Source organism: Trachinotus anak, unplaced genomic scaffold (genome assembly GCF_046630095.1).
Source record: "Trachinotus anak isolate AG129_WGS33_773 ecotype Australia unplaced genomic scaffold, CSIRO_AGI_Tana_v1 ptg000004l, whole genome shotgun sequence".
In the NCBI taxonomy this organism is placed as follows: Eukaryota; Metazoa; Chordata; class Actinopteri; order Carangiformes; family Carangidae; genus Trachinotus; species Trachinotus anak.
The window spans coordinates 8,539,896-8,567,433 of NW_027273855.1; the positions used below are offsets into that span (position 1 = coordinate 8,539,896).

General features: G+C 39.9%; 1 protein-coding gene across 1 annotated transcript in view; it reads left to right on the top strand.

Annotated features, from left to right (window-relative positions):
- Positions 1-27,109, top strand: part of arfgef2 (ADP-ribosylation factor guanine nucleotide-exchange factor 2 (brefeldin A-inhibited)) — a 50,248-nt gene extending 23,139 nt beyond the window's left edge. Inside the window, exons 18-39 of the mRNA XM_071475604.1 lie at positions 1,704-1,875; positions 1,972-2,123; positions 2,221-2,349; positions 2,538-2,696; positions 4,725-4,872; positions 5,104-5,200; positions 5,331-5,371; positions 5,471-5,640; positions 7,789-7,940; positions 8,095-8,267; positions 8,461-8,621; positions 8,781-8,911; positions 13,439-13,568; positions 13,719-13,854; positions 15,982-16,120; positions 16,364-16,421; positions 16,599-16,707; positions 16,836-16,975; positions 18,694-18,871; positions 19,594-19,732; positions 24,584-24,701; positions 25,320-27,109. Of these exons, the coding sequence (XP_071331705.1) occupies positions 1,704-1,875; positions 1,972-2,123; positions 2,221-2,349; positions 2,538-2,696; positions 4,725-4,872; positions 5,104-5,200; positions 5,331-5,371; positions 5,471-5,640; positions 7,789-7,940; positions 8,095-8,267; positions 8,461-8,621; positions 8,781-8,911; positions 13,439-13,568; positions 13,719-13,854; positions 15,982-16,120; positions 16,364-16,421; positions 16,599-16,707; positions 16,836-16,975; positions 18,694-18,871; positions 19,594-19,732; positions 24,584-24,701; positions 25,320-25,484 (2,997 nt within the window). The 3' untranslated portion in view covers positions 25,485-27,109. The remainder of the gene's footprint in view (positions 1-1,703; positions 1,876-1,971; positions 2,124-2,220; positions 2,350-2,537; positions 2,697-4,724; positions 4,873-5,103; positions 5,201-5,330; positions 5,372-5,470; positions 5,641-7,788; positions 7,941-8,094; positions 8,268-8,460; positions 8,622-8,780; positions 8,912-13,438; positions 13,569-13,718; positions 13,855-15,981; positions 16,121-16,363; positions 16,422-16,598; positions 16,708-16,835; positions 16,976-18,693; positions 18,872-19,593; positions 19,733-24,583; positions 24,702-25,319) is intronic.
- Positions 27,110-27,538: the final 429 nt, after the last annotated feature.

Below are 27,538 nucleotides of genomic sequence, written 5' to 3' on the forward strand. Positions count from 1 at the left end.
GATTTTACTAAATTTTAGAGCTATACACATCCAAAGGACACGTTTAGGAAAAATAACTGTCAGATTTCTTTTCCTCTTAAAATTCCTATTCTAATTGAAGAACAAAGAACTTTACTAGGGGGAGAGCTTATGTTAGCAGAAGTTAAACATGCAATTCATGGTTTTAGGTTTACCTAACCTAAGACCATGAATTGCCTGGCAATGATGGATTTCCATCAGATTTTTATAAGTAATTTGTGGAAGATCTTGCTCCAAGACTATTGGTTGTCTGTGAGGATGCTCTACAGCGACCAGCCAGTATGAGATCAGCAGTTATTACCTTACTCCATAAAAAAAGGAAAGACCCACTATATTGCGGAAACTATCGTCCAATTTCATTAATTAATGTTGCTGAAAAAATAATTTCCAAGATACTTGCTGCTAGACTAGAAAGGGTGCTTCCCAGTCTGGTTCAACCTGACTAGGTTGGATTCGTTAAAAATAGGTGCTCAGCTGACAGTCTGTGCAGGTTATTACATATAATGTGGAAGAGCAGGAATAATGTTGACCCCATAGTTGCCTTCTCCCTAGATGCAGAGAAAGCATTTGATAAAGTTGAGTTTGCCTTCCTTTTTTATGCACTGGAGAAGTTTGGATGTGGTCCATCCTTTATGCAGTGGTTGCAGTTAGTGTTTACAGAACCAATGGCTACAGTACTCACTAATGGAGTAATGTCACCCTCATTAAATCTTAGTTGCGGCACTAGGTAGAGTTCACCTTTGTCACAGCTGATATTTCCCTTGTTTCTGGAACCCCTGGCAAATGCATTGCGTGAAAGTAAAAATATCAAAGGGGTTCATATGGGTCAAGAAGACACAAGCTTTTTTTGTATACAGACGATATTCTTTTGATTTCAAGTTATCCAGACCCAGCAGTACCGAGATCTCTTCAATTATTGACTCATTTTCCGAAATTTCTGGCCACAAAATTAATTGGGCTGAATCAGAGGCCATTTCTCTCTCCAAAATATAACCTCCAGCCATTAGAGAATCACGGCAATATAGGTGGATGCCTTCAGGTTTGACATATTTAGGGATTAAACTGACACCTGGTTTGGATAAAAGAATATTTTTCCAGTTATTCAAGCTATTCGACTGGATTAAAATAGATATATCTTTATTAGGTAGGATTAATTTGGTTAAGATGATTGTTTCTACTAAGATCCATTATATTCTGTATATGCTACCTTCAACTTTCCCTACTAGCCTTCTGAAATTGTATAATACTTATGTGGAGAGCTAAGTGTACAGGCAAAAAGCCAAGTTTAAACAGGTCAAAATTACAGCCAGAGACAGTGGTGGGTTATCATTGTCTTAAGAAGCTGGTACCATTACACCTTTTCACTTTCCCAGTTATCTCAGATAAATAATTTTCCCGAGCAGGTGCCATCATGGGTTAAAGGTGTATGATTTTAAGGTGATCAGTGACTAGAAGCATGAATTCCGATCTGTTGATCAGTGACAGCAGTCAGGAATGTTACACCAAATGCTCTTTCCTGTTACTCATGTCCACTCAAGTACAATATCACATTCAGTAATGCTAGGCGAGCATGCCACATGTGCAATGCTTGAATAGCTTGACAGGAAATATTTTCCATTGTGTCCCAATTGTCTCCCTTCTATGAATGACTCCAACTGTCTCGATCATTTTGTCCATCTATACAGGTGAAGAACAAAATGACAAAGGAGCAGTATATAAAGATGAACCGTGGTATTAACGATAGTAAGGATCTGCCTGAAGAGTATCTGTCTTCTATATACGATGAGATCGCAGGCAAGAAGATCGCCATGAAGGAGAGCAAAGAGTTTTCAATCACCCCAAAGTCCACCAAGCAGAGTGAGTACTTTAATTTGGTCAGGATTACTCTCTCAACTAAAACCCTTTTCTGACACTATTCACTGAAAAAAAAAAATTATTATGTCCTCCCTCCAGGTGTGGCCAGTGAGAAGCAGCGTCGTCTCCTGTACAACATGGAGATGGAGCAGATGGCAAAGACTGCTAAAGCTCTAATGGAGGCTGTCAGCCATGCTCAGGCACCTTTCTTCAGCGCTACACACCTGGAACACGTCAGGCCCATGTTCAAGGTATGGTGTCAAGAAAGTTTGAGTCTTCATTGTCGAAGTGGACTTCAGAAAACCTGATGCAGAATTAAGGGCAGTGATTCCAATGTCTGTGCTCTAGTTGGCATGGACCCCATTGCTGGCAGCATTCAGTGTGGGACTGCAGGACTGTGACGACCCAGAGGTCGCCTCACTGTGTCTGGAGGGCATTCGATGTGCCATAAGGATCGCCTGCATCTTCAACATGCAGGTCTGCTGATGTTTTATGCACAGAATAAGCCTGATCCTTGTAAACAGCTGCTGCACTTGGTTTCTGTTTGTGTCTTGCTTCATTTCTCAATGAGTCACATGCGTCATCAGTGATGCTTCATTTTAAATCCATGCAGTGTTGTCATTGATTTCAACAGACCACGTAGTAACTGGCCTTTCTATTGATAGTTGGAGCGAGATGCGTACGTCCAGGCCTTGGCCAGGTTCACCCTGCTGACGGCCAGTTCCAGCATCACAGAGATGAAGCAGAAGAACATTGACACCATCAAGACCCTGATCACTGTGGCCCACACAGATGGAAACTACCTGGGCAACTCCTGGCATGAGGTGAAAACAAGGTTTTACCGAATCTCAAAAATAACCTCCTTCCTAAATGAATGATAGAGCACAGATACATTGCACATGTTCTTTTATGTTTTTTAAAATGGGTGAAAGTAAACCCATAAACACCTGTCTTTATGTTGTGTTTCATTTTTTTTAATTCTCAGAAAAGAGTATTTTTTATTTACTATTCTTGGATCTGATTTATCACATGTGAGGAGGAAATTGCATGATCAGTGATGCCTTCTTTTGGTCCTACTTTGAAGACCAGGAGTGAACTAATTTCATCAGTGTTCTTAAGTTAAGAATCGGCTTGTCTTTGTGCAGATGTTAAGGAAACCTCCAGAGGTACCAGGAGTTTGCCTTCAGGCAGAGATATGAGCAAATATTTATTTATTTCTTTTATTATTATTATTATAATTATTAATATTATTGTTATTGTAAAAGATACATATTTTTTAATTGTTTTGACTGACGCGATGGATGAACAAAAAAAGAAACACTTGGTTCTGGTTCTTGTAACTTTACAGCAACAGGGAAAATTGACCTTTAACACTAATGATTTATGCATGACTTCTGTCACTGCTCCTCAGTTAATGTATAGTCATTAATTTCTACTCAGCTTGAAGCTACAGAAAACAGCTCCAGTGAAATTGTGGGTTCTTTCTTTCTTTCTTTCTTTAATTTGATTATATGTTCATTTTTAAGACAAATGGCTTACCAGTGTTTACTTAAAGTTTACTGCAAATAAATTATGAGAGAGAGAGATTGATTGATTGATTGATTGTATCTTTGTTTTTTTGTTAAATAAATACAGGCCCAGATATTATGTTATATTATCATATTATGATATTCCAGGTTTAGGGATAACCCAATACATGAAAACTCCTTCAAGATCTGGCAAGACATGAATATATATATATATATATATATATATATGAATATGAATTTGCTGGTAGAAAGGGTACATTTTCACACCTGACGCCACTCACAAATAATGGGGACTTCCAACCTGGTATTTAAAGCGCTGTCAATCTGCCATTTTGTCAGCACAAATGTCAAAAAAGCTGAAAATGTTATAATTAGTTTTACTTTAAATAAAGGTTTTATCTCATATTTCTGTTTAACTTCCAGAGTTTAAATGGGCATAATATTTGAGAGGCTTGTTAAATAGTGGGAGGTAGATCTTCAGAGTATCTATGATGAAGATGCTTCCCTCTCCCTCTCTGTTTCTGTATTTAAAGAAATACAGTATAGAATATTTCACAGGCAACATAGGACACCTGATGTTATGAATAAAATAGATCTGGATATGTCTTCCATGTAAACTGACAGTTGGGACATATGTACATTGTTTTTGGAGTTGTCCGAGAATATCTAAGTTTTGGTCATGTATAACTAAAGAAATTAGTACAATATTAAAGAACAAGATTTGTAAAAATCTACGCCAGTTCCGATTAGACTGACCTCAAAAATAGAATTATAGACGTAAGAAGAGCTAGGCTGTTAGACAGACTTCTTTTTTTGGCCGGAAATGAATCAATTGAATTGTTGAAAAACCTCATACTGTAACCTAGTGATATAAGGACATTTTTAGGATGGAGTGCCACTTTATGGGGAAACAACAGCTTTATGGATTTATGGCAACCCCTGCTGGATTACTCTTACCCAGAAATCCAAATGATGTCATCCAAATGGGAAAGGGCACATTGGATTGAGAGGCTCTAGGGGGACTTGCCTGTACACAACCGTAACTGAGTAGTGGTCAGGGTAATTATATCTTGATAGACTACAGACTCTCAAGCTATACAAGTGTATGTATTAAATTATTGTTTATTTTATTTATCTATTTGTACTTTTGGTAACTTTTTCTTTGTTTCCTCATTCATTTTTATTTTTATTTCTTTCCCTTAGTTCAGGCCTGTGATCTGTATTGGAATGATGTATGTATTATTGTCATGGAAATAATGAAAATATATGATCTCAGTCAAGGAAGATATTTGTCACATAAACTGGTTTCTGTCTGTGTCGTAGATCCTCAGGTGCATCAGTCAGCTGGAGCTTGCCCAGCTGATCGGCACAGGAGTAAAGACGCGCTACATCTCAGGGGTGGTCCGTGACAAGGAGGCCGGCATTAAGGGCTTGCCCTCAGGCACAGAGGAGTTCATGCCCCTGGGGCTGGGTAGGACATATAAACACGTTTACTCTAACACAATTATACACAACTATTGCCAATTAACCACAAACACAAGATGCTCAGTATTAACTCGAAAGAAAAAAATGTCTGTCTTTCTGAAAATAAAACATTGTCTTAATTACACATTACATTATTTAAGCCTTGTCCAGAGTGCAGTCTCAATGTGTGTTATACGTTGGCTTGTGTTAAATGTGGTAAATGTGTTTGGTGTTGCAGGTAACCTGGTGGGAAGTCAGGACAAGAGACAGATGGCTCACATCCAGGAGTCAGTGGGAGAGACTAGCTCTCAGAGTGTGGTGGTAGCTGTGGACAGGTGAGACAGAATACTCATGAGGGTGCCCACACATAGAACATCTAATCAGTGTATGATCTTTAAATGTACTTTGTGGTGAATAAAGATTTCTCTTCGGTACAAACACTAAAGATGCTTTTGATATTTGCAGGATCTTCACTGGCTCCACCAGACTAGATGGAAATGCTATTGGTGAGTGTGTCATTCGTCCTCTTACACAGTGTCAGTGTCTCTGTACATGTTAAAGAGTAAGAGCAGTCATTCACAGTGTTGCCGTGTCATGGTTTCCAGTGGACTTCGTGCGGTGGTTGTGTGCAGTGTCCATGGACGAGCTGGCCTCAGCGCACCAGCCCAGGATGTTCAGTTTGCAAAAGATTGTGGAAATTTCCTACTACAACATGAACCGCATCAGGCTGCAGTGGTCTCGAATCTGGCAGGTCATAGGAGATCACTTCAACAAGGTTGGTAGACCAAAGCTTTAAAATGGATCAGCTGAAAATCTTTTGTCATGAGACATTGTTTTAATGAAGAGTGGTGTGGCAGACAGTAGCAGGATGTGGTGCTCCCTGTTACTCTACACTTTAATATACAGGTGCTGGTCATATAATTAGAATATCATGAAAAAGTTGATTTATTTCAGTAATTCTATTCAAAAAGTGAAACTTGTATATTATATTCATTCATTACACACAGACCGATATATTTCAAATGTTTATTTCTTTTAATTTTGATGATTATAACTGACAACTAATGAAAATCCCAAATTCAGTATCTCAGAAAATTATAATATTACTGAAGACCAATACAAAAAAAGGATTTTTAGAAATGTTGGCCAACTAAAAAGTATGAACATGAAAAGTATGAGCATGTACAGCACTCAATACTTGGTTGGGGCTGCTTTTGCCTGAATTACTGCAGCAATGTGGCGTGGCATGGAGCAGTCTGTGGCACTGCTCAGGTGTTATGAGAGCCCAGGTTGCTCTGATAGTGGCCTTCAGCTCTTCTGTGTTGTTGGGTCTGGCGTATCGCATCTTCCTCTTCACAATACCCCATAGATTTTCTAGTTTCTTCTAGTTTGCTGGCCAATTAAGAACAGGGATACCATGGTCCTTAAACCAGGTACTGGTAGCTTTGGCACTGTGTGCAGGTGCCAAGTCCTGTTGGAAAATGAAATCTGCATCTCCATAAAGTTGGTCAGCAGCAGGAAGCATGAAGTGCTCTAAAACTTCTTGGTAGACGGCTGCGTTGACCTTGGACCTCAGAAAACACAGTGGACCAACACCAGCAGATGACATGGCACCCCAAACCATCACTGACTGTGGAAACTTTACACTGGACCTCAAGCAACATGGATTCTGTGCCTCTCCTCTCTTCCTCCAGACTCAGGGACCTTGATTTCCAAAGGAAATGCAAAATTTACTTTCATCAGAGAACATAACTTTGAACCAGTCAGCAGCAGTCCAGTCCTTTTTGTCTTTAGCCCAGGCGAAACGCATCTGACGCTGTCTCTTGTTCAAGAGTGGCTTGACACAAGGAATGCGACAGCTAAAACCCATGTCTTGCATACGTCTGTGCGTGGTGGTTCTTGAAACGCCTGTTTCCAGCTGCAGTCCACTCTTTGTGAATCTCCCCCACATTTTTGAATGGGTTTTGTTTCACAATCCTCTCCAGGGTGCGGTTATCCCTATTGCTTGTACACTTTTTTCTACCACATCTTTTCCTTCCCTTCACCTCTCTATTAATGTGCTTGGACACAGAGCCCTGTGAACAGCCAGCCTCTTTAGCAAAGACCTTTTGTGTCTTGCCCTCCTTGTGCAAGGTGTTAATTGTCATCTTTTGGACAACTGTCAAGTCAGCAGTTTTCCCCATGATTGTGTAGCCTACAGAACTAGACTGAGAGACCATTTAAAGGCCTTTGCAGGTGTTTTGAGTTAATTAGCTGATTAGAGTGTGGCACCAGGTGTCTTCAATATTGAACCTTTTCACAATAGTCTAATTTTCTGAGATACTGAATTTGTGGTTTTCATTAGTTGTCAGTTATAATCATCAAAATTAAAAGAAATAAACACTTGAAATATATCAGTCTGTGTGGAATGAATGTATACATTATACAAGTTTCACTTTTTGAATGGAAATCAACTTTTTTATGATATTCTAATTATATGACGAGCACCTGTATACTGCTTTTAAGCATCTTTTAGCTCTGAGCATAAGTTTTATCATCCACAACTTTGCCTGCTACTACTAATGCTGATGACCAAACAGCAGACAGACCGGTGGGGGGGTTGGTCCAAAATAAAAGCTAAGAGGAGACTGAACAGGGGGACAGAAACACAACTCTATATAAATGCTAATGTTGCTGGATGTTTAGATCAGTATCTGTTACCTAACACATCAGTCATATCAACTGTATGTTCGTGATATGTTGAACAGCTGGTTGTGGTGCCACTAGATGGCTAAAAAAAAAAATCAGTGAACACAGGTTAAAACATGAGTATACAGTCCACAAACTGACCAAGCTGTCTGAGAAACAAACAATATCATCACAATTTTTTTAGAGTGAATTTAATGCATAGCTGAGCTGATGATGACTTTTGTGTCTCTTACAGGTGGGCTGTAACCCTAATGAGGATGTAGCTATATTTGCTGTGGACTCACTGAGACAGCTCTCCATGAAGTTCTTGGAGAAAGGAGAACTGGCCAATTTCCGATTTCAGAAAGACTTCCTCAGGCCATTTGAGCACATCATGAAGAAGAACAGGTAGATAATGTTTTATGATCGGTAGGTAAGGTGACATTTCTTTCTCAGCACATAATTGGCTCATGGGTACTTGCATAAACATATTCACAGGAGTTTGAATGGTTGGGAAGAGTGGGGAGCAAGCAGGTTGTTATGTTCCATACTGTGTTCACAGGTCCCCCACCATCAGAGACATGGTGATCAGGTGTGTGGCTCAGATGGTAAATTCCCAAGCGGCCAACATCCGTTCCGGCTGGAAGAACATCTTCTCAGTGTTTCACCAAGCAGCCTCTGACCATGATGAGACTATTGTGGAGCTGGCCTTCCAGACCACTGGGCACATCGTTAGTGAGTATGACTGCAGTCGTTTCTTAGTGGTGGCCAGTTTGGCTCAAATGATAAAAATTGCTGTGTCAAATTGCTCAGCTGACAGTGAGATGGATCGTCAGTCCTGCTTTAGGTTTTAGAGAGGTGTATATTTACAAACTCCTGAACCTTGTTTTCTTACTCTCTGTCCCTCTTTTCGTCACTCTCTCCTCAGTGAACACTTTCCAAGAGCACTTTGCAGCTGCTATTGATTCATTTCAAGATGCTGTGAAGTGCTTGTCAGAGTTTGTGTGCAACGCAGCTTTTCCTGACACCAGCATGGAGGCTATCAGACTCATCCGACACTGTGCTAAATATGTCTCAGACAGGCCACAGGTAGGAACAGCTGACCTGTGACAATGCTGGTCCAATAAATAACAAGTTGCATTTGAAAATAATGGCATTTATTTATCATTTTCCACACTGCTCTGTGTAGTTTCTTGGTCATGATGTAATAAACCTCATGACTTTCTGTCTGGCTGTGTCCTGGTCTAGGCTCTGAGGGAATACACCAGCGATGACATGAACGTTGCTCCGGGTGATCGGGTATGGGTTCGAGGCTGGTTTCCCATTCTGTTTGAGCTGTCTTGTATCATCAACCGCTGCAAGCTGGATGTCCGGACCAGGTAGAAACACAGCTCAGTGTCGACCTCAAACTGTCGTTTCACTGTGGCTCCGCCCGTGAGCTGCAGTGACATGTTCTAAAATATGGCTTGTGTCCCCTAGTAAAAAAAATAAACAAACTAAACAGCATGTGACTGAGGTAAGATGTGATGCATGTTTCCATGGTGGTCCATGGTCATTCTCAGAAAAATGACTGCCAGGCCTCTGCTACAGTACAGACTTTCACTGTGTCTTCACAGATGGTGCAGTAGCAGTGAGTTAAAGCACAGGAGACATTTAGGCGCAGTGTTCACTGTTGAGAAGGTCACCCATCACCCATACACAGTCACAGTATTTACACTTGTGGATATGTTTATGGGCATGTAGTGTGACTAAAGCAGCAGCTGTTGCATGGCTTCTGAAATGGTTCAGATTTCATTTGTCCAGTTCTCCCTTGATTGATTCATTGGCATCATCAACAGAGCATTCATTTGCAGCTATTGACAATTGACAATTAATTGTTTCATTTGCTTTCTCATTGAAAATGAAAACACTTGCTAGTTCCTGACGGTCCTCAAATGAGATGATTTGCAGCTTTTCTGTATTTTATTCTATTTTGTATTGAGTATCTTCAACTATTGGTCAGACAGAAAAAGATCTTGAAGTTGTTACCTTAACGATGTGTTGGGCTTTTTTCACAGTTTTCATAGGCTAAACACTTGATCAGTTATTTGAAAAAATAATTGGCATATGTATCAATAATAATGATCATAGTAAAATTGTTAATAGCTGCCTTAATACAAATAGCACTTTTTTACTAGGTTTTCTACATACATTCACACATCTTTGTCATTTCCATTTCCTTTAACAAAAACTTTAAAACTGTAAAAGATTGTGAGTTTCTCACATAAACTGGTGCTGTTCCAAATTTTGGCCTCAATACATGAATTTTAATTATGCCTAAATAACTAGTATTGTACATATATTAATCTCAGGGCTCAAGAGTAACGTTGTCCCGTCGTCCCAGGGACGGTAGAAACACTGATCTGAGCCGGGATGCCTTCGGGACAAAAGGATGTATAGCTTATAATTTATCATTTACTTATTTTGCAAATGACAAACCGAACCGAGCACTCAGCTGAAGCATGTATTCTCATATTATTATAATTTCTATCACTCAGCGCAAGACAAATGTTCTGTTTATTAACTCATCACTCTGGTGCATCTACCCCCTCAGTCACACCTCGCAAGCAGGACCTCACAAATACTTTGGTAAAGTTTGAAAGCTATTAATAGATTCAATCTTCCTGGTTCAATAACTCAGAACTAAAACATTGATGGGGCACATATGATGCCTTCCTATCATGATAAAGTAGACAATGAGCTACAACCCAGTTTTAATCAATACAAGCTGTCCTCGGACCTGGAGAAATAACATTGACTTCTATGCACAGCTGGCTGAGAGTCAAGAGAACGGGGACAGTCTTCAAAGTACAATACGAAAACAATTACTATATAAATATTCAATAACTTCCATCTTATACACTGAAGTGACACAAAAATCATGTCACACACTGATGAGACACCGCTTGTTCTACTGCAGCACTTAATTTGGAAAAATTTGCTTTTTTCTAATTATGGGGATTTTCGATTTGGAATATTATTCGATAACTTATTTCTTATACACTGTAGTGTCACAAAAATCATGTCACACATCAGTGGGTACCTGCTGGTTTTACTACAACATTTTGTTTGGAGAAATATGCTTTTATATGATTCTCGGGGAGTTTTATTCGGAATAATATTCAATAACTTCAATCGTATGCATGGGCTCTACAGCACTGCAATTGGTAAACTGTGCTTTTACATAATTTGGGGGATTTATTTATTGGGAATAATATTTAATAACTTCATTCTTACAAACTGTAGTGTCACCAAAATTATGTCGCATATAATTGGTTTTCTACCATTTATACCACAACACTCAGTTTGGAGAAATGTGTTTTATTATGAATAATATTCAATTACGTTACTCATACACTGTAATGTCGCAAAAATCAGGTCAGACATTAATGGGGTCCTGCTTGTTATACTACAACACTTAAATTGGTTGTAGTGTAACAAGCTGTCTGACATGATTTTTGTGACCCTACATTGTGTAGAAGTTAAGTTATTGAATAATATTCCCAATTTAAAAAAAAAAAAAAAAAAAAAACCTAATTAGGAAAATGCACATTTCTCCAAATTAAGGGTTGTATTATAACAAGCAGCAACCCATTAGTCCCGGCTGTGGATAGACGTAAATGTTATTTCTCCAGTTCCAAAGACGGCTAGTTTTTGTAGCTCAGTGTCTACCTTACCGCGATAGGAAAGAGGCGTCGTTTGTGACAGAATAACATTTTACGTCTGAGTTATTGAACCGGGAAGCTTGAATCTGTGAATATCTTTCCATTTTCACCAAAATCTCACAAATATGTTGTGCTGGTTAAACTAAACACAGTGAACACTGAGAGGTATTAAAGCCCCGAGTCTGAGGTAACTGATGGACACATTTTAATGGATGTATTTTTTAGTAGTTGTTGTATTAACCCTATAATGCCAAATGCATCAAATTTGATACAAGCATTTCTGAGACCTATTGCATCACCTTATAGTAAAAACTTCACTCAAAACCCTCTTGTATCCAATCTGATACTTGTCTTCCAACCCCTGGTGGATACCTTTATCACTACAATTCAAACACAGTACATGGGACAATCCAAGTTGGCCACCTTCAGATAGCTCCCAACTCACTGGATCAAGGTAAAGAAAATTGCGATTTTTACGATTTTCCAGTGACATTTTCTTTAAAATTTTTAGTAATATTCTAACATGACCACTTAATCTGTTGAAGCAAGTTATAATTACATATTTTTTTGCATTTTAGTATGTAGTAAAATTGTGTATAAAATTTTGAAAAACCTATATGCAAATAATTTTTTGTAGTTTTTTTTTTTTTTCAAATTTTGTGAAAGGGCCAAATAAAGGTTCCAGATTCAAAAAATCTGAATTTTCTGTCCATTATTTCTGGGGTCAGGCATTACAGGGTTAAAATAGTCACCAGCTGCTCGGTAATGTTACTTCTTAGCAAACCTTACAGGCAGTGTCTCAGCTGAGTGTGTGTTTATTAGCTAAAGCATACATTTAGACAATTTAATATATCATTGTGGTCTTTTTGTTATTATTGAAAACATAGGTTATGCGTGAATAGTATTGATCCCAGTTATATCCACAGGCATTGTGGTTAATCCGCAGGTCCGGGCATAAAAAATATCACTGATTAGTAGCGGATGTGTCGGCGTTGAAATGATTCATGTTCTGATTGACCACGGTGAATACCGGGTAAGGAGTGGGTGATCGCGAGGCACGGCAAGATTCCTGGTGGGCCGAGAGCCAATTGTTGGGCCATAAGGGTGAGAGAGCTCGGACTATCAGCCCAGTGGAGCAGACTGCACACTGTGGCTGTGCGTGGCCATCGTCTCCCTCCCTCACTCCCCAGATAACTACGTTCGCTTCAGTCCCGCAGCTCCGTCCGACCGCTTACAGTTTAAGCGTTTGTATCTTTATCATTGTTTAAATACTGAAGCAGCAGTAGACTATTGCTGCCTCGTTTCATACGAATAACGAAGTAAATAAATCAGTGTTTGAAAATCTGAGAGAAAAGAAGTTAAGATCCAGAAAAAAATCCAGATGTTTTAAGTAGTTCTTGATCTAGCAGCATCAACTGTGCAGAACAGACAGGAGGAGCACAGCAGCAGAGTGGCTTTAGGAACACCGCTCCCATTGATTCCAGTTTTAAACAACATAGGAGTCTAACCTGAGTTTATTTATCAGGATATTGTTGTATGGCTTTGGTTTCTGCTAATAAGCTAATCAAAGTCCTCAGAGTCTGATTGATCAGTTCAAATTCACAGAATAGGTGAATTTAATGCTGTACTGTCCAGTCTGAATTCTTATCTCTCGCTCCCTATAGCTACAACCTTATAAGAGGAAAGTGAAAATGAGAACTACTGTTTAATGTACCAAATGTTCTATTTCAAGTATTGTTTTAGAAATCATCCTAACTAATTTATCCTCTGTTTATTCTCCATATGATTCTCGTAAGTGTGACATGGGCTACATGTGATGGTGTCTCAAGATGGGTTCTGGTTGGCCAGTCCTAGGCCAATTTTTATTCCCAGTCCATCCTTGAATATTAGGAAATACTAAGAAGTACAGACACTAATATGGGTTACCAGGAGAAAAAACGGGACTGCAGCATATGTCTATCTAATCTAAAAAGCAAGAATCTGTGCCTGTGTGTTTGTTTGGTATCAACAAACATTTAGATTTAGGGATGGTTATTACTCACTCTGGGACGGTTAAAAAAGTTTTTCAGGACAGTTCCTGGACGGTATTGAAAAAAAAATGAGTATGGAGCCCTTGACTCATCTCTAGTATGGTCAATAACCTGTTAATAGTCTAGTGCATGGTCAATCTGAAGCCTGAACTGTTTGTCTTTGCTCCTGCAGAGGTCTCACCGTCATGTTTGAGATCATGAAGAGTTATGGCCACACCTTCGAGAAGCACTGGTGGCATGACCTCTTCAGAATTGTCTTCCGCATTTTTGACAACATGAAGCTCCCTGAGCAGCAGACAGAGGTCAGAGGTCACTGGTTGTTTGTGTTTTGAGAACCTGAATATTTGAAGGCTATCCTCCTCTGTGATATGGGGAGGCAGGGGATGTGTGTACACATACAGAATGAAAAAGTTATTTAGATCTGCTCATGTTTGTTTCCTGTTTGCTTCTAGAAAACTGAGTGGATGACGACAACGTGTAACCATGCACTGTACGCCATCTGTGACGTGTTCACCCAGTTTTATGAGCCTCTCAGTGAGATCCTGCTGGTTGATATTTTCACCCAGCTACAGTGGTGTGTCAGGCAAGGTGGGTGTTCAGATTCATGTGGACAGGTAAATCACAATGCTCTCACGAAGCACATCATGCTCCTAAAGCAGACAGGTAACACCTGTTTGCTTTATCATATTTTACACAGTAGATATTTCAGTGCTGTGCCGATTAGAGATTTTTCCTCCTCACGGATATGGACGCCAGTACTGAGTTCTGATCTGATACTGATGCATTAAATAAATGTAAACAGCTGTATCAGCTGTAAGCCCCTGACCTTGTTTGGATGTGATATGACTGCTGTTGTTGCTGTATGGTGTGGTTCATTATAAATCATGAACAAATGCATGAATATTCTCTTCTTTTTACTGTAGGAATATACACTGATAGCGATGACAGTTACAGTCATGAACCACTTATATGGATCAAATGCCTTGGGGCAGAATCCTTCAGCACAAATGCTGTTTAAATAATTAGCTTATAAAAAAGAAAGCGGTTGTGAAAACGAATATATTGCTCTTTGCCTCCTCTGAAAGGCCCCTCTCTATTCTGAGTTATATGGGCAGGTAGCTGTGCTTTGATCAAATTTCAAATCAGGTCTAGGTACACTAAGAGAATCATGAAAGGACAGTCCTGTTAATGTGAAATCATCAATTATATAATAATCCAGTTGTCCACTGACAGAGCTCACTCTGGGTCTTTTCACACGAGACAACATCTGTCTTAAAACTGTTGTAGCCTCCTCCTGCAGCATTTCTCAGGCTGACTCTTTTCTCACTGTGTTTGTATCTTACTTATTGGGTTGCAGTGATTAGCTGAGAAGCATCACGTGACCCGAGTGGCAAAGACTAGAAAAGTTGCAACACTTCAAACAGACACTGTCAAAAATTACTAATAATAATTTATCGGTGACAGGTCTGAATAGGATAGCATCTGGGTCTGAACCTGGACCATGGTCCAGCTATTGGTGAACTCAGCCAACAGCTGGTGTTATGCTAGTTAAAAGAAATCAATTCTTCTTCTTCTGCACAGTAGGGATGGGCGGTACAACGGTACCATAGTTATCACCAGTGTGATAGTGTGCCACGACATGGATTGCGCAATACCGTCAACAGCCTCATTAAACAACAGCCTACAATAGATAATTTTATTTTCTTCAAAGCTTCAGTTGTGGTCTGAATACTTGTCCTTGTAGTATGTCTTGTAGCAAATTAAAAAGTAAAACACAAGCACCTCTGTTATTTGTAACTGGCTGGTTTTAAATCATCCAACACAGTATTACTTAAGCTTTGTAGCCGTGTTGTGATAACTAAAGGTGGAAATACGAGCAGCCTGTCCCATCACTTAAAAAACATGCATGTCTGTGAATATGAAAAGGCAATCCGCACCTGGGCCAAAACCAGCGAGATGTCAACGAGCAGCACCAGTGGAGCACGTCACAAAACCACATAGGTGGCACTCCAATCATTGATTACTGCTGCTACACCATACGACAAGTAGTAGTTAGAGATGGAAAGATAACAATATGGCAATCACACTATACATAACCAAAGACATGGTGCCCATTGAAAGAGTAGAGAGAATTGGCTTCAGATTTATGGTGCGCACTGTGGATGCAAGATACGACCTTTCTGTTTTTTAGCGTGTCTGCCAGAGCTATACACAGAGGTTCGGGAAAGAATCATGAACGAAACTGACAACACTGAAGCCTTCTCAGCCACCACTAATTTATGGTCCAGCCAGACTACTGAGCCATACATGAGCCTCACCAGTATTGAGGGAAGATGTTTTACCCTTTCTACGTGGTTGACAGTTGACAGGAAAGCAAGAGTGAAAGAGAGTGAATTGAACCAAAGGTCCAGAGCTGCACTAACAGAATGAAGTCCTGAAATACCTGAGGCCACCAGGAAAAATCCAGTAATAGGTTTATGGATGCCTGGATGAAGTGAGCTTAACCTATTTATTGCCACATAGAAAATTGTACTGTCCCTGAAATATGAGCAGTGAAGTTATGAAAAATAAAGAAATCCACCTGCATCACAGCATCTCAATGCAAACATTCAGTAACTGTAACAAAAATCTTTTCAGTCCCTGACCAGCACGTGGATCTCAGTTAGTTCAGTGTTTGTATGTAGCAACAGTGATGTCATTACCTTTCTCCTACAGACAACGAGCAGCTGGCGAGGTCAGGAACCAACTGCCTGGAGAACCTGGTGATTTTGAATGGGGAGAAGTTCAGCCCTGAGGTCTGGAACATCACCTGCTCCTGTATGCTGGAGATCTTCCAAAACACCTGCCCTCACACGTGAGTCCCAAACACTGAACCTCACTGCACCAGACATTAGGTGAACTCAGTGTCGCTTACAGCTGATATTCAGTCAGTGACTTCATTCATTGTAAGTATATTTATGTTTTAAGACACAACACACATTAAAGTTAATTGGACTTATGGCTCTTGTATTTAAATCATTGTGTTGTAATGCTGTCACAAGATGTAAGTTGCAACACCCGATTCCCAATCTGCTGTTTTGTTTGCTTTTCACATCAGTTTGTTGACATGGCGACCGGCTGGACAGGATGACGAAACTGCTGATGGAAAGCATTTTGTAAGAAAATAAATGAATTAATTCATAGACTTAACAACAAAGTACATACAACAGCAGCTGTGTAGATGTTTCATACTTGGTGTGGAACATGATAAACTGCTTTCAGCTAATGAAAGGACTGTTATATTTGCACCGTATCAGAAGCATGATGCTGAATGTGGGTGATGTTTTTGTCAGGATGCAGACTTTGACAGTCAGTCCCAGAGCAGCTACGACAGAGCTCTGTCCGAGAGAGGACACAGCCAGATGTCCAGTGACGATACTTGGAAGGGCAAGTCCAATGCCAGTGAGTACACAGCATTCACAGGCATACACACATTTGGTTGTGTGTATCCAACATAAATTCATATACAACAGCCCAATCTGAACAACAGTAATGGTAAAAAAAACTACTTGTATTTCTTTGTGCTACAGGAGTTTCAGACCAGAAGCTGTTTGCTGGGCTACTGATTAAATGTGTGGTACAGCTTGAACTAATCCAGACTGTAGACAACATCGTCTTCTACCCAGCAACCAGCAAGAAGGAGGATGCTGAGAACATGGCTGCTGCACAGGTGGTTCACAACAGCTACTATCAGGTTTTAAGTCAACACTGTCCTTAATTAGGGGTCCAAGGCCAACAGGACTGGGGAAAATGCATGCAGAGCAGGTGGTGCTATAATCAAGGAAGAAGCGTTTTGGCGCATAACTCCTATATTATACATCGCATATTCAAAAACCTTACATGACCGTCTTGTGTGATAGCAGCTGAATCTCCTAATATAGGCCATGCCCATTTCCCCCATCTATATTTTTTGCAAAAATATGTGTAAAACCAATCTTTTCAAACTCATCCTAGGCATTGAGTCCGATCTGTGCAAACATTTGCACATTGCATCTACGGATGCTTATGGTCAAAAGTTATCAAAAGACTTGCATTTGTCCAAAAGATGATGAAGGAACAGCTTCTTAAAGCTAGCAGTCCAAAACAGGAAGTGTTGGATAGCTTCGGAAAATTCATTTCAATTGAACTGAAACTTGCAGGAACACTTCAGCACATGACTCTTGAGTCACTGTACAGAACTTGGTGCCAGTTAGCTTCTAGGGGTCGCTACAGGTATGGAAACTTTATATCTCATAATTGGCTGCATGGATACGTACAAAATTTGGTGTACCTCATCTATTGATAAATCACCCGTAGGTCCTACAGAGCTGTAATCAATGCTTATACACTGAATTGTGCCTAAAGTTTGCTTCACTCAACATGTGGTCAATTCAAAAGTCTGTCACTCTACTTTTTTCAGAGTATGCAAAATAAATTAACTTCTATATCTCCACAAGAGCATTGAAATGCCACCAAAACTGACACAGACATTCACTGGATAGTATATATGAAGAGTTCCGAATACTGTTTGGATCAGTCAAACAGTGAGTCTGGAGCGATATTCAACATCTTCCTGCAATGTGCAACATTTTCTATTTCATCTCATTTTTAAGTCACATGAGTCTGATGTTTGATTTTTTTTTTTTTTTTCAAAATGTTTTCCCTCACAGTTAAATATTTGTTTTTTGTTTTTGTTTTTTTCTTTTAATGCAAGTTATGTAAGTTATGTTTTAAGGGGAGGTATTTGGTGCATCTAGGCCAACCCTCAGAAACTAGATCCTGACCCTCTCAGTCCTGCAGCGCAGGCAGATGAGACGTTAGCTGCAGCTGTAGGTGCTTCTCTAGCAGGGCTGTGCACAGACATTTTGGGGGACAGGCGCTCAAGCAAAAAAAAATGGCATTCCTCTATTAAATAAAGTTAATTACGTATTTATTCATTTCAATACAGCACACTTGCAGATGTTTAATACTCAACAGATTTCAACAAAATTATCTATTTACACAGAAACAAAGCTCTTTACATTAATTATTCTACATTTATCACAAGAACAGACAACAACAGAGAAATGATACCACACTGTGCTTTAGAGTGTTTTCACATGTAGCATCTTACAGCGCGTGCATCTCTTCACCACAGTCCGGAGTGAATCCAGACTTCTGCCAAGCACACACCCAGCCTTTTTGACCAGCTTGTCCAGTCTCCTTGTGTTCTTGTGCGACATGCTGCTTGCCTCCTTTGAAACGCTGCTCTCTTATCTGAATTATATGGGCAGGTACCTGTGCTGTGATCAAATGTCAGATCAGGTTTAGGGACACAAAGAAAATCCTGAAAGGACAACCCTGCTAATGTGAAATCATCAGTTATACCTAAAAAAGACCTTGAGTTTTCTGAAACTTTACTCCCACCAGCGAGATGCTCTGGAAGAGTCGGAAGCTGAGGGAGGCGAGCTGGGCCCAGATCAGGGTATGTACAGGCACATGACCTCTGCACACCTCTTCAAGCTGCTGGACTGTCTGCTGGAATCACACACGTTCGCCAAGGACTTCAACTCCAACAACGAACAAAGGACAGCACTGTGGAGGGCAGGTGAATAGAAAGGGAAAGTCTTCTAGTTATAGGAGTATACTGTTACAGGAATAGTTTAGAAACATGTACAGGTTTTATGACTTGAAATAAGTTATAAGACATTGTCTTTCCTCAACGCCTTGAAAGGTCTTTAATGAGGTACCATGTCTACTCCTACTTCTACGAGGTATCTCCATTTAGTGTAACTATATCATAAGTTCAGCTCCACACTGCGTCATTTCTTGGACTGAACCCGAAAACTTCCTCTCGGTAGAGAGTTCAGCCCAGTGGCAGAGGATGATAGCTCTTCCTTTATTGTTGCTGCATTTCTTACGTACTTATGTACTTTTGTCTCTATTAACAGTGGAAAGATAGCAGGAAATAGGTCAGACCCAAACCAGGGCTATTGTGCTTCCTGGTTGCCGCTTCAAACTTGCAGCCTGCAAAATGTTTTGGCTTTTTTTTTTGTTTGATTTGATATAGACATTAGAGATACAGAGAGGAAATTAGCAGAGAGAGAGGTTAGAATATTAGATAATATAGTCCTTTATTAGTCCCACAGTGGAGAAATTTGCAGTGTTACAGCAGCAAAGTGAATGATGATGTGAATTATGATGTGTAACAAATGTTTCTGACCAGAATAAAACCAGGGACGTGGTTGTTACACACCATTGTGTCTTAACCATTAGACCCTGTGTGTTGCTCCTGTTTTTAACTATAATCCTCTGTCTCTTTGCTGTCAGGGTTTAAAGGAAAATCTAAGCCCAACTTGTTGAAGCAGGAAACCAGCAGTCTTGCCTGCAGCTTGAGGATCTTGTTCAGGATGTACTCTGACCCTCAGCTGCAGGACTCATGGCCTGACATCCAGACACGCCTGCTGCTGTAAGCACAACAGACAACGTGATCACCAAGTCTTTGACACAGATAAGGCTGTTGTTTTTGCTCATATTATTATTAGTTTTTTTAATTTTATTTTATTAGGGGTCAAGCCTGGAGGAGCTTCCCAGTACCAGCAGGGCTGGGAAACCTATTGTTTTTAAGATTTTTATTGTTAGGGGCCCAAGCCCGACGGAGCTGGGAACCACGCATGCAAAGCAATGTGGTTACCAGTCCCAGCAAGGCTGTTCAGATTGTTCAGATTTTTATTTTATTTTTTATTAGGGGTCAAAGCCTGAAGGAGCTGGGAACCAAGCATGCAAAGCAGCGTGGGCAACCCTATTGTCTTCATTCAGATTTTTATTATTTATTTATTTATTTTTATTCTTCCATACCTAAAAGTGGTACTGCAGCCTAAACCGTAGAGGTTATTTAGAAATCCTTAAGAGGGCTGGTGTAGAATGGTCCCCACACCTCAGACTACGAAAAGTACACCGGTCTACCAACAGGTAGTACTATAATCAAGGGAGATGCTTTTTGGCCTATACCTCCCACACTGTACATCGCACCTTCAATAATCAAACATGTTCATGTTCCCTAAATGTAAATGAATCTCGGAATGCACAAAACTCAGATTGGGGGTTGAGGTTTTTTTTCCGGCAAGATTACAAATTTTGCAAAACCTATTTTTTCGAACTCCTAGGAATTGAGTCTGATCAGCACGTAGATTTGCACACAGCATCTATGCACGCTGATGATCAAAAGTTATCAAAAGACTTGCATTTTTTTAAAGATTGACAAAATTGCAAAGGAACAACTTCCTGTAGCTAGTAGTCAAAACAGGAAATGTTGCATATCTTTGGAGAAATTCAATCCAGCATATCATTCTAAGGCTGTGTACAAAATTTGATGTTAGTTAGCCTCTAGGGGCGCTACAAGTATGGAAAGTTTATATCTCGTAATTTGCTGCATTGATCGGTATGAAATGTGATGTAATATGATCTACTGTCATTCCTTAGTCCACATATGAAATTGGGGAATGATTGATTAAAGTGGGCATGGCATATCACAACAAATCTAAAATGCCACACTTTGCACTTTCCAAACTTCAAAAATTATTAATAATTTCACCGTAGGTCCTACAAAACTGCAATTTCTTGTGGTTATCTACTGAATTGTGACAAACATTTGACGCGCTGTTACCTATATTCAATTCAGAAGTCTGTCACTCTACTTTTTCATGGTATGCAAAATGAGTCAACATCTATATCTCCAAAAGTCTTAAGTCAAATGCAATAAAATTAGACACAGATACTCTGTAGATAGTAAATATCAAGTGCTTCAAATAACGTTCTGATAGGTCAAACGGTTAGCCCACGATGATATTGAATATCTTCCTGTAATGTGTAGTGTACATTCAATATTTTCTATTTTGCCTAATCTTCAACCAAACGTTACCAAAATATTTGACAAAACACTTGAGAACAACACTGTGTGATACATTTTTTCATATTTATCCCCTACAGTTGAATATTTCAGATTTTTTCTTTTTGTGTTGCAAATTATGCAGGTTACATTTTCAGGAGAGGTATTTGGTGCATCTTGACCACTAGTTAAATTTGACCACTTAGAAACTAGATAGATAATGTTGTACAGCCTGATGGCAGTGGGAACAAAGGATCTCCTGAGCCCCTCAGTCCTGTGGTGCAGAAAGATGAGACATTAGCTGCCGCTATAGGTGCTTTTCTGACAGGGCAGTGCACAGACATCTTGAGGGCAGGCACTTAAGCAAAGAAAAAAACCATTCACTCATAATTGTTAAATAAGGTTACTCACATATGTATTCATTTCAATACGGTGTAAGATGTTTAATAGTCAACAGATTTCAACAACATTATAAATTTACTCTTTTGGATTAATTATACTGCATTAATCACAACAAGAGGCAACAACAGAGAAACTAAACCACATCGTGCTTTAGGGTGTTTTCATATGCAGCATCTTACAGTGCTTGTGTCTCTCCACCACAGTCCTGAGTGAAGCCAATCTCCTGCCAAGTGCAGACCCAGTCTTTTTAACCGGCTTGTCCAGTCTCCTTGTGGTCTTGTGTGACGCGCTGCTACCCCAGCAGACCATGGCATAAACACACTCGCCACCATTGATTACTGATTGATTAAAGAGGGCTTAGCCTATCACGAAAAATCTAAACTCATCCACATTTCCCCTTCAAAAATTCCCCTGCGGAGCTGTAATCTTGTGCTTATACACTGAATTATGCCTAAAGTTTGCTTCACTCAACATGTGGTCAATTCAAAAGTCTGTCACTCTTTTTACTTTTTAAAGAATGACAAAGTTACAAGGGAACAACTTCCTGTAGCTAGCAGTCAAAACAGGAAGTGTTGGATATTTTTGGAAAAATTATTCCGTTTGACAAGAAGGTTACAGTTCGAAATTGCCCTTCCACTCTCAGGCTGTGTACAAAATTTGGTTCCAATCAGCCTCTAGGGGGCACTACAAATGTGGAAAGTTTATATCTCGTAATTGGCAGAACGGATTTTTACAAAATGTGGTGGATATGATCCATGGTCATTCCTCAGTCCATACATGAAATTTAGTAACAATTGAGCATGGCCTCACGATAAATCTAAATTGCCAGATGTTGCGCCTTCAAAACTTCAAAAATTCAAAAGAATTTACCCATAGGGCTTACACAACTGTGGTTTCTTGTGGTTATCAACTGAATTGTGACAAACGTGACAAAAAGTCAGTTACTCTACTTTTTTCTTGATATGCAAAATCAGTTGACATCTATATCTCCATAAGTCTTAATTCAAATGCCAATAAAATTACACACAGACATTCTGTAGACAGAAGATATGAAGCTTTTGAAATACTGTCCCAGGTCAAATGGTGAGTCCACAATCATATTGAATATCTTCCTGTAATGTGTTGTGTACGTTCAACATTTTCTATTTCTTCTTGTTTTTAACCAAACTTCCCCAAAATATTTGACAAAACACTTGAGTACAACACTTTCATGTGTGATTATTTTCCTACAGTTGAATATTAGTGATTTTTTTAAAATGCAAGTTATGCGGGTTACATTTTCAGGGGAGGTATTTGGTGCATCTTAGCCACTAGGTGGTGGTAGACAGAGTTTGAACACTCAGAAAGTAGATAGTGAAATACAGCCTGATGGCAGGATCTCCTTAGCCTCTCAGGTGCAGACAGATCAGATGTTAGCTGCAGCTGTAGGTGCTTCCCTGACAGGGCCGTGCAAAGACATTTTGAGGGCAGGCGGTTAAACAAAGACAAAGGGCATTCCACTCATAATTATTAAATTAGGTTACTTAGATATGTATTCATTTCAATACAGTACACTTGCAAATTTTTAATACTCAACAGATTTCAACTAAATAATAAATTTCCATAGACACAAGGCTCTTTTGCATTAATCATTTTGCATTCATCACAAGAATATGCAATAATAGAGAAATAATACCACACTGTGCTTTTGGGTGTTTTCACACATAACATCTGACAGTGATTGCATCTCTCCACCACAGTCCTGAGTGAATCCAGACTCCTGCTAAGCACAGACCCAGCCTTTTAAACCAGCTTCTCAAGTCTTCTTGTGTTCTTTTGGGACACGCTGCTGCACCAGCAGACCGTGGCATAGAGGAGGACACTCCACCACTGACTTATAAAACATATGTAACATTTCACCACCTATGTAAAAGTACCTGAGCCGTGTCTGCCCTTTCTGGTAGATGTCGTCCCTATTCAGGGCCCACCCCAGTTTACTGTCCTGGTGCATGCCTAGGTCATGGTGGGTCTTGGACTTGTAGAAGGTATTTGGGGCATGTCAGCCACCAGGTGGCAGTCTTTGGCTATGTTTGACCCTTCAGAAATCTTCCAACCTGAGACTTGCACAGTAGCAATGGATCCGAGAGTACGACCTGCACGGTGTTGACAAGCAGCCGCAGAAGGCTCCTTCAGACTTGGACCCCATTCAGACCTGCTCGCAGGTCTAGTTTAAATTTTTAAAACGTCCTAATACAGCTGGGCACTGTAGTTTTTTTATCAAACATTACTCAAACATGAGGAAATCGTGTATTTATTGGAGACTGTTACGGCAGCAGGACTCTGTAAGAGAGTCAAAATAAACTACTGTGCCCATGTTCATTGCAATGAAGGATCACTAATGTGTTTTCAATAGTTCTCAATAGACAACAAAAGAATAGGATGTGTCTGGCTTTGCCTACACAACTCTTAGTATGTCTCATCCTTATTATTGGTTTGTTGATGGTGAGACAAATAGGGAACACTGCCAGACATATCCTGCTGACTGCATATTATTACAAATGTAATAAACGCACCTACCTCAGAATATTGACATGTTATTGCATGGTTAAAAATTAAACCTTAGATAAATAAGTGCCAAATGTGTCATTTGCAGAAAGTGCAGTCCAGGGGTTTGTTCCATGTTGAGTCAGCTGTGTTTTGACACATGGCTCATTCTTCATTATGTATTTATGAACTCTACACTGTGTGTGCAGAATATATTGGGGTTTTAGAGCTTGGTACAAATCACCTTGTGTTTGTTGCTGAGCAGCTGCACTGGACCTGTTGACTCATGTAATACATCAAGAATACATACGGGGGGGTCCAGACTTTTGTGGTGTTAATCACTAAGGTGTTGGTGCCTTAGTTGAGGATGTGCCTGCTCTTCAATATTAATGATGATGATAATAATAGTGGTGATAGAGACCAACTACTTCTGCCTTTACCATGTCAGAGACATGTCAGTATTGTGTTGGTCATAATCCTCTATGTGTGTTGTGTTCCCTCTCTCAGGGTGTGTAGTGAAGCTCTGGCCTACTTCATCAGTCTGACCTCAGAGAGCCACAGAGAGGCTTGGAACAGCCTGCTCATGCTACTGCTCACCAGGACGCTACGACTGCCCGATGACAAGGCAGGACCACACACACACACACACACACACACACACACACACACACACACAGAGAGTACACTTCCAACTATACACTAGTCAGAAATGGACAGATAGGGATGCCTCACGACTAAAATCTGTTTTCATGGATAATTCATGGCAGTCCGTGACTCAGGGTTTCTTTCCAGGGCACGTTGGGCCAAAGCTATAGCGCTTGAGGCAATGGGAAATGTTGGTGTCACCCTGCCAGCTACAGAAGAAAATGCCAAAACACCACACAAACCACTGTATTCACAAAAATTGTAACAGTATTGTTAAAGTGAAAAAAGTGGACTGGCTAACACCACTCTCTTGTGCAAGGTCTGCTGTGAGTATTGGAAAAGTCTTAGTGCTTCAAATTGTGTTTATTTGCTTGAATGTAATTTTCATATTACACATAAATTGTGAGGACAGAGATGAACTCTGGACACAGTTGAACTCCTTGCTATGAATTGTGTCGCCCAGCAGCAGCCACCCTTCCTCTTTCTGTTGTGTACATCCTCCATATTTTCAGATATACTGCTGACATCTTTTTGAGGTTAAAGCACATACATAGTACACATCATTATTACATTTTCTTACCTTCTCCTCCTTCTCCAGTTCAAGCCCCATGCTTCCTGCTACTACCCCCATCTGTGTGAAATGATGCAGTTTGACCTGATCCCTGAGCTGCGGGCTGTCCTCAGGCGTTTCTTCCTGCGTATCGGTGCCGTCTTCCACATCGCCACTCTCGACGGGGCACCTGCCCAGACTCCTGCATCCTAGATTGGGTGGGTGGAGGAACAGATGGTGGGGATGGATGGAGAAATAGAGATGATGGTGGACATCACACATTAAAAGAAACTTTCCCCCTCTCTTTGACTGGAACAGATTACAGAGGGGCTACAATGTGGGGAAGAAGATGAAAAAGACTGTAGCTTTTCTCTCAGTTCAGGACTCTGCATTAAGTGTTCAGTTTTTCTACTGCACTCAGCTTATAGAGAAGCCTTTACCCTGTCTTTCCTCCCTTCCTTTCTCTAGGGGATGAACAGCACTGTGACCAGCTATCTCTGCTGTCTTTCATCATCCCCCTGACTCAACTCAAACAGTAGTGACTAGAAAAAAATAATAATTTATTGATATTGTTGTAAACCCTGTACCTGATTTTCTTTTTTTAATACTTAACAAAAAAGGAAAAACTACATGCTGAAAGCAATTGAACTATACCATTGAATTTGATTAACCTTATATTTGCCCTCTGCGAAAATCTTTTTTGGCCACCTGTGCCTGTTAAAAAATGATAACACCATTAGTGTCGCCCTTATTGTGAGTTTGGTGATCTAATCAAAATATGTTGTAATATCTGAACCCTCATGTATCAATACCTGTCCCAAAGCTTTGTCACTTTCAATGTTTATGTTCTCTCTTATTGTTTGTGTCTTATTTGATAGCGGGCTGTTGCCATTGTTCAAGAGACTGAAACATGCAAGCTGCATTTGACAACAATCTGTATCTCTTACAACACTATCAAAGATCTAATGCAGCTTTGTTTGGGACGTCTTTGCTCTCTGTCACATAACCGTCCTGTTGTCTTTATCATTCTTGCCTGTCAGTGAGATTTTACTTATTGATTTTCTTTAATTTATTTTATGATTTTATTTTTTTTTTGACAGGATAATTGCTGGTTTTACAATGAAAGCTTGGTTGAGAGACGGGCTGCTTCCCTCTGACATGCATTCCTTCATATCTTACCCATTAAGCCTTACACTGAAGGACTTAGAATTACAGCTTCATAAAACCTTCCACTGACCCATCAATTGGACCTATAAGGTGACACAGTGGTTGTTTGTGTCCCCTCAGGCTATTGCACATCTGTTGCAGACGTATTAACACCACCCAGCGGACCAACTTTGTATAGATGGTTGGAGTGCCCATCAGTGTTGTGTCAGATTCAACAGCAGAGTTCAGCCACAGAGGGATTTAGGAATGGAGCAAAACCAAAGCTTGCATCTGCAGATATACTGGAATCTCTGCATCCTGGACCCTTTGTAGTTTATTCCATGCCTTTTTAAAGAAAGATGTATGTAATTATTTAAAGTGCATTTAAATATTTTTGAGATGCATTCCTTCCCTTGCAACTATGGATGTCTACTTTTCTTCCCTAAAGTGAGGGGGGGAAAAAATAAAAATAAAAAAATAATTAAATATATATACACATACATACATACATACATACATACACACACACACACACACACACAGTGAATGAATAAAATGCAGACTGTAAAGTTTTTTTTCAATGTAAGATACATAGAATTGGAAGTGTTATATGGTTCTATACATTATATTGTGATGTAATCTTCCAAGCATTTGGTGAAGTAAACAATAAACCTGAATTCAGTGACCACTGATTCACTTTTAAAGTGAACATTTTGACTTGTCAAACACAGGTGGTACAATAACATTCCAACATAAAATAACAACTGGTGCAATCAAGGTTTTCCATATCCAGGTCCGTGGTAATGTGCTTGCTGCCTGGTCATTAATGGTAGTGGTTACAACTGAACCTTTCCTCAAGTGAAAATGTGAGTTCCCGAAGGGCACTAAAGCCAGTTTGGCCCTGCAGGTTTGCTGATGCTAGGCTTTAATCAGCATTGCACCGTAAGTGCTGGACTTTCACCAGAAGTCAACCTCACTGACTCTCATATTTTTGGAAATGTAAGCCATTTAGTTGTGACAGTTGCAAATGTGGAGAATGGATTTCAGCGTGTAAAAATCCCCAGATAAGGGCGCTGTGCTCAAACTGGTAGCCTGTCCGGACACGCGCCAGATTTTGGGGT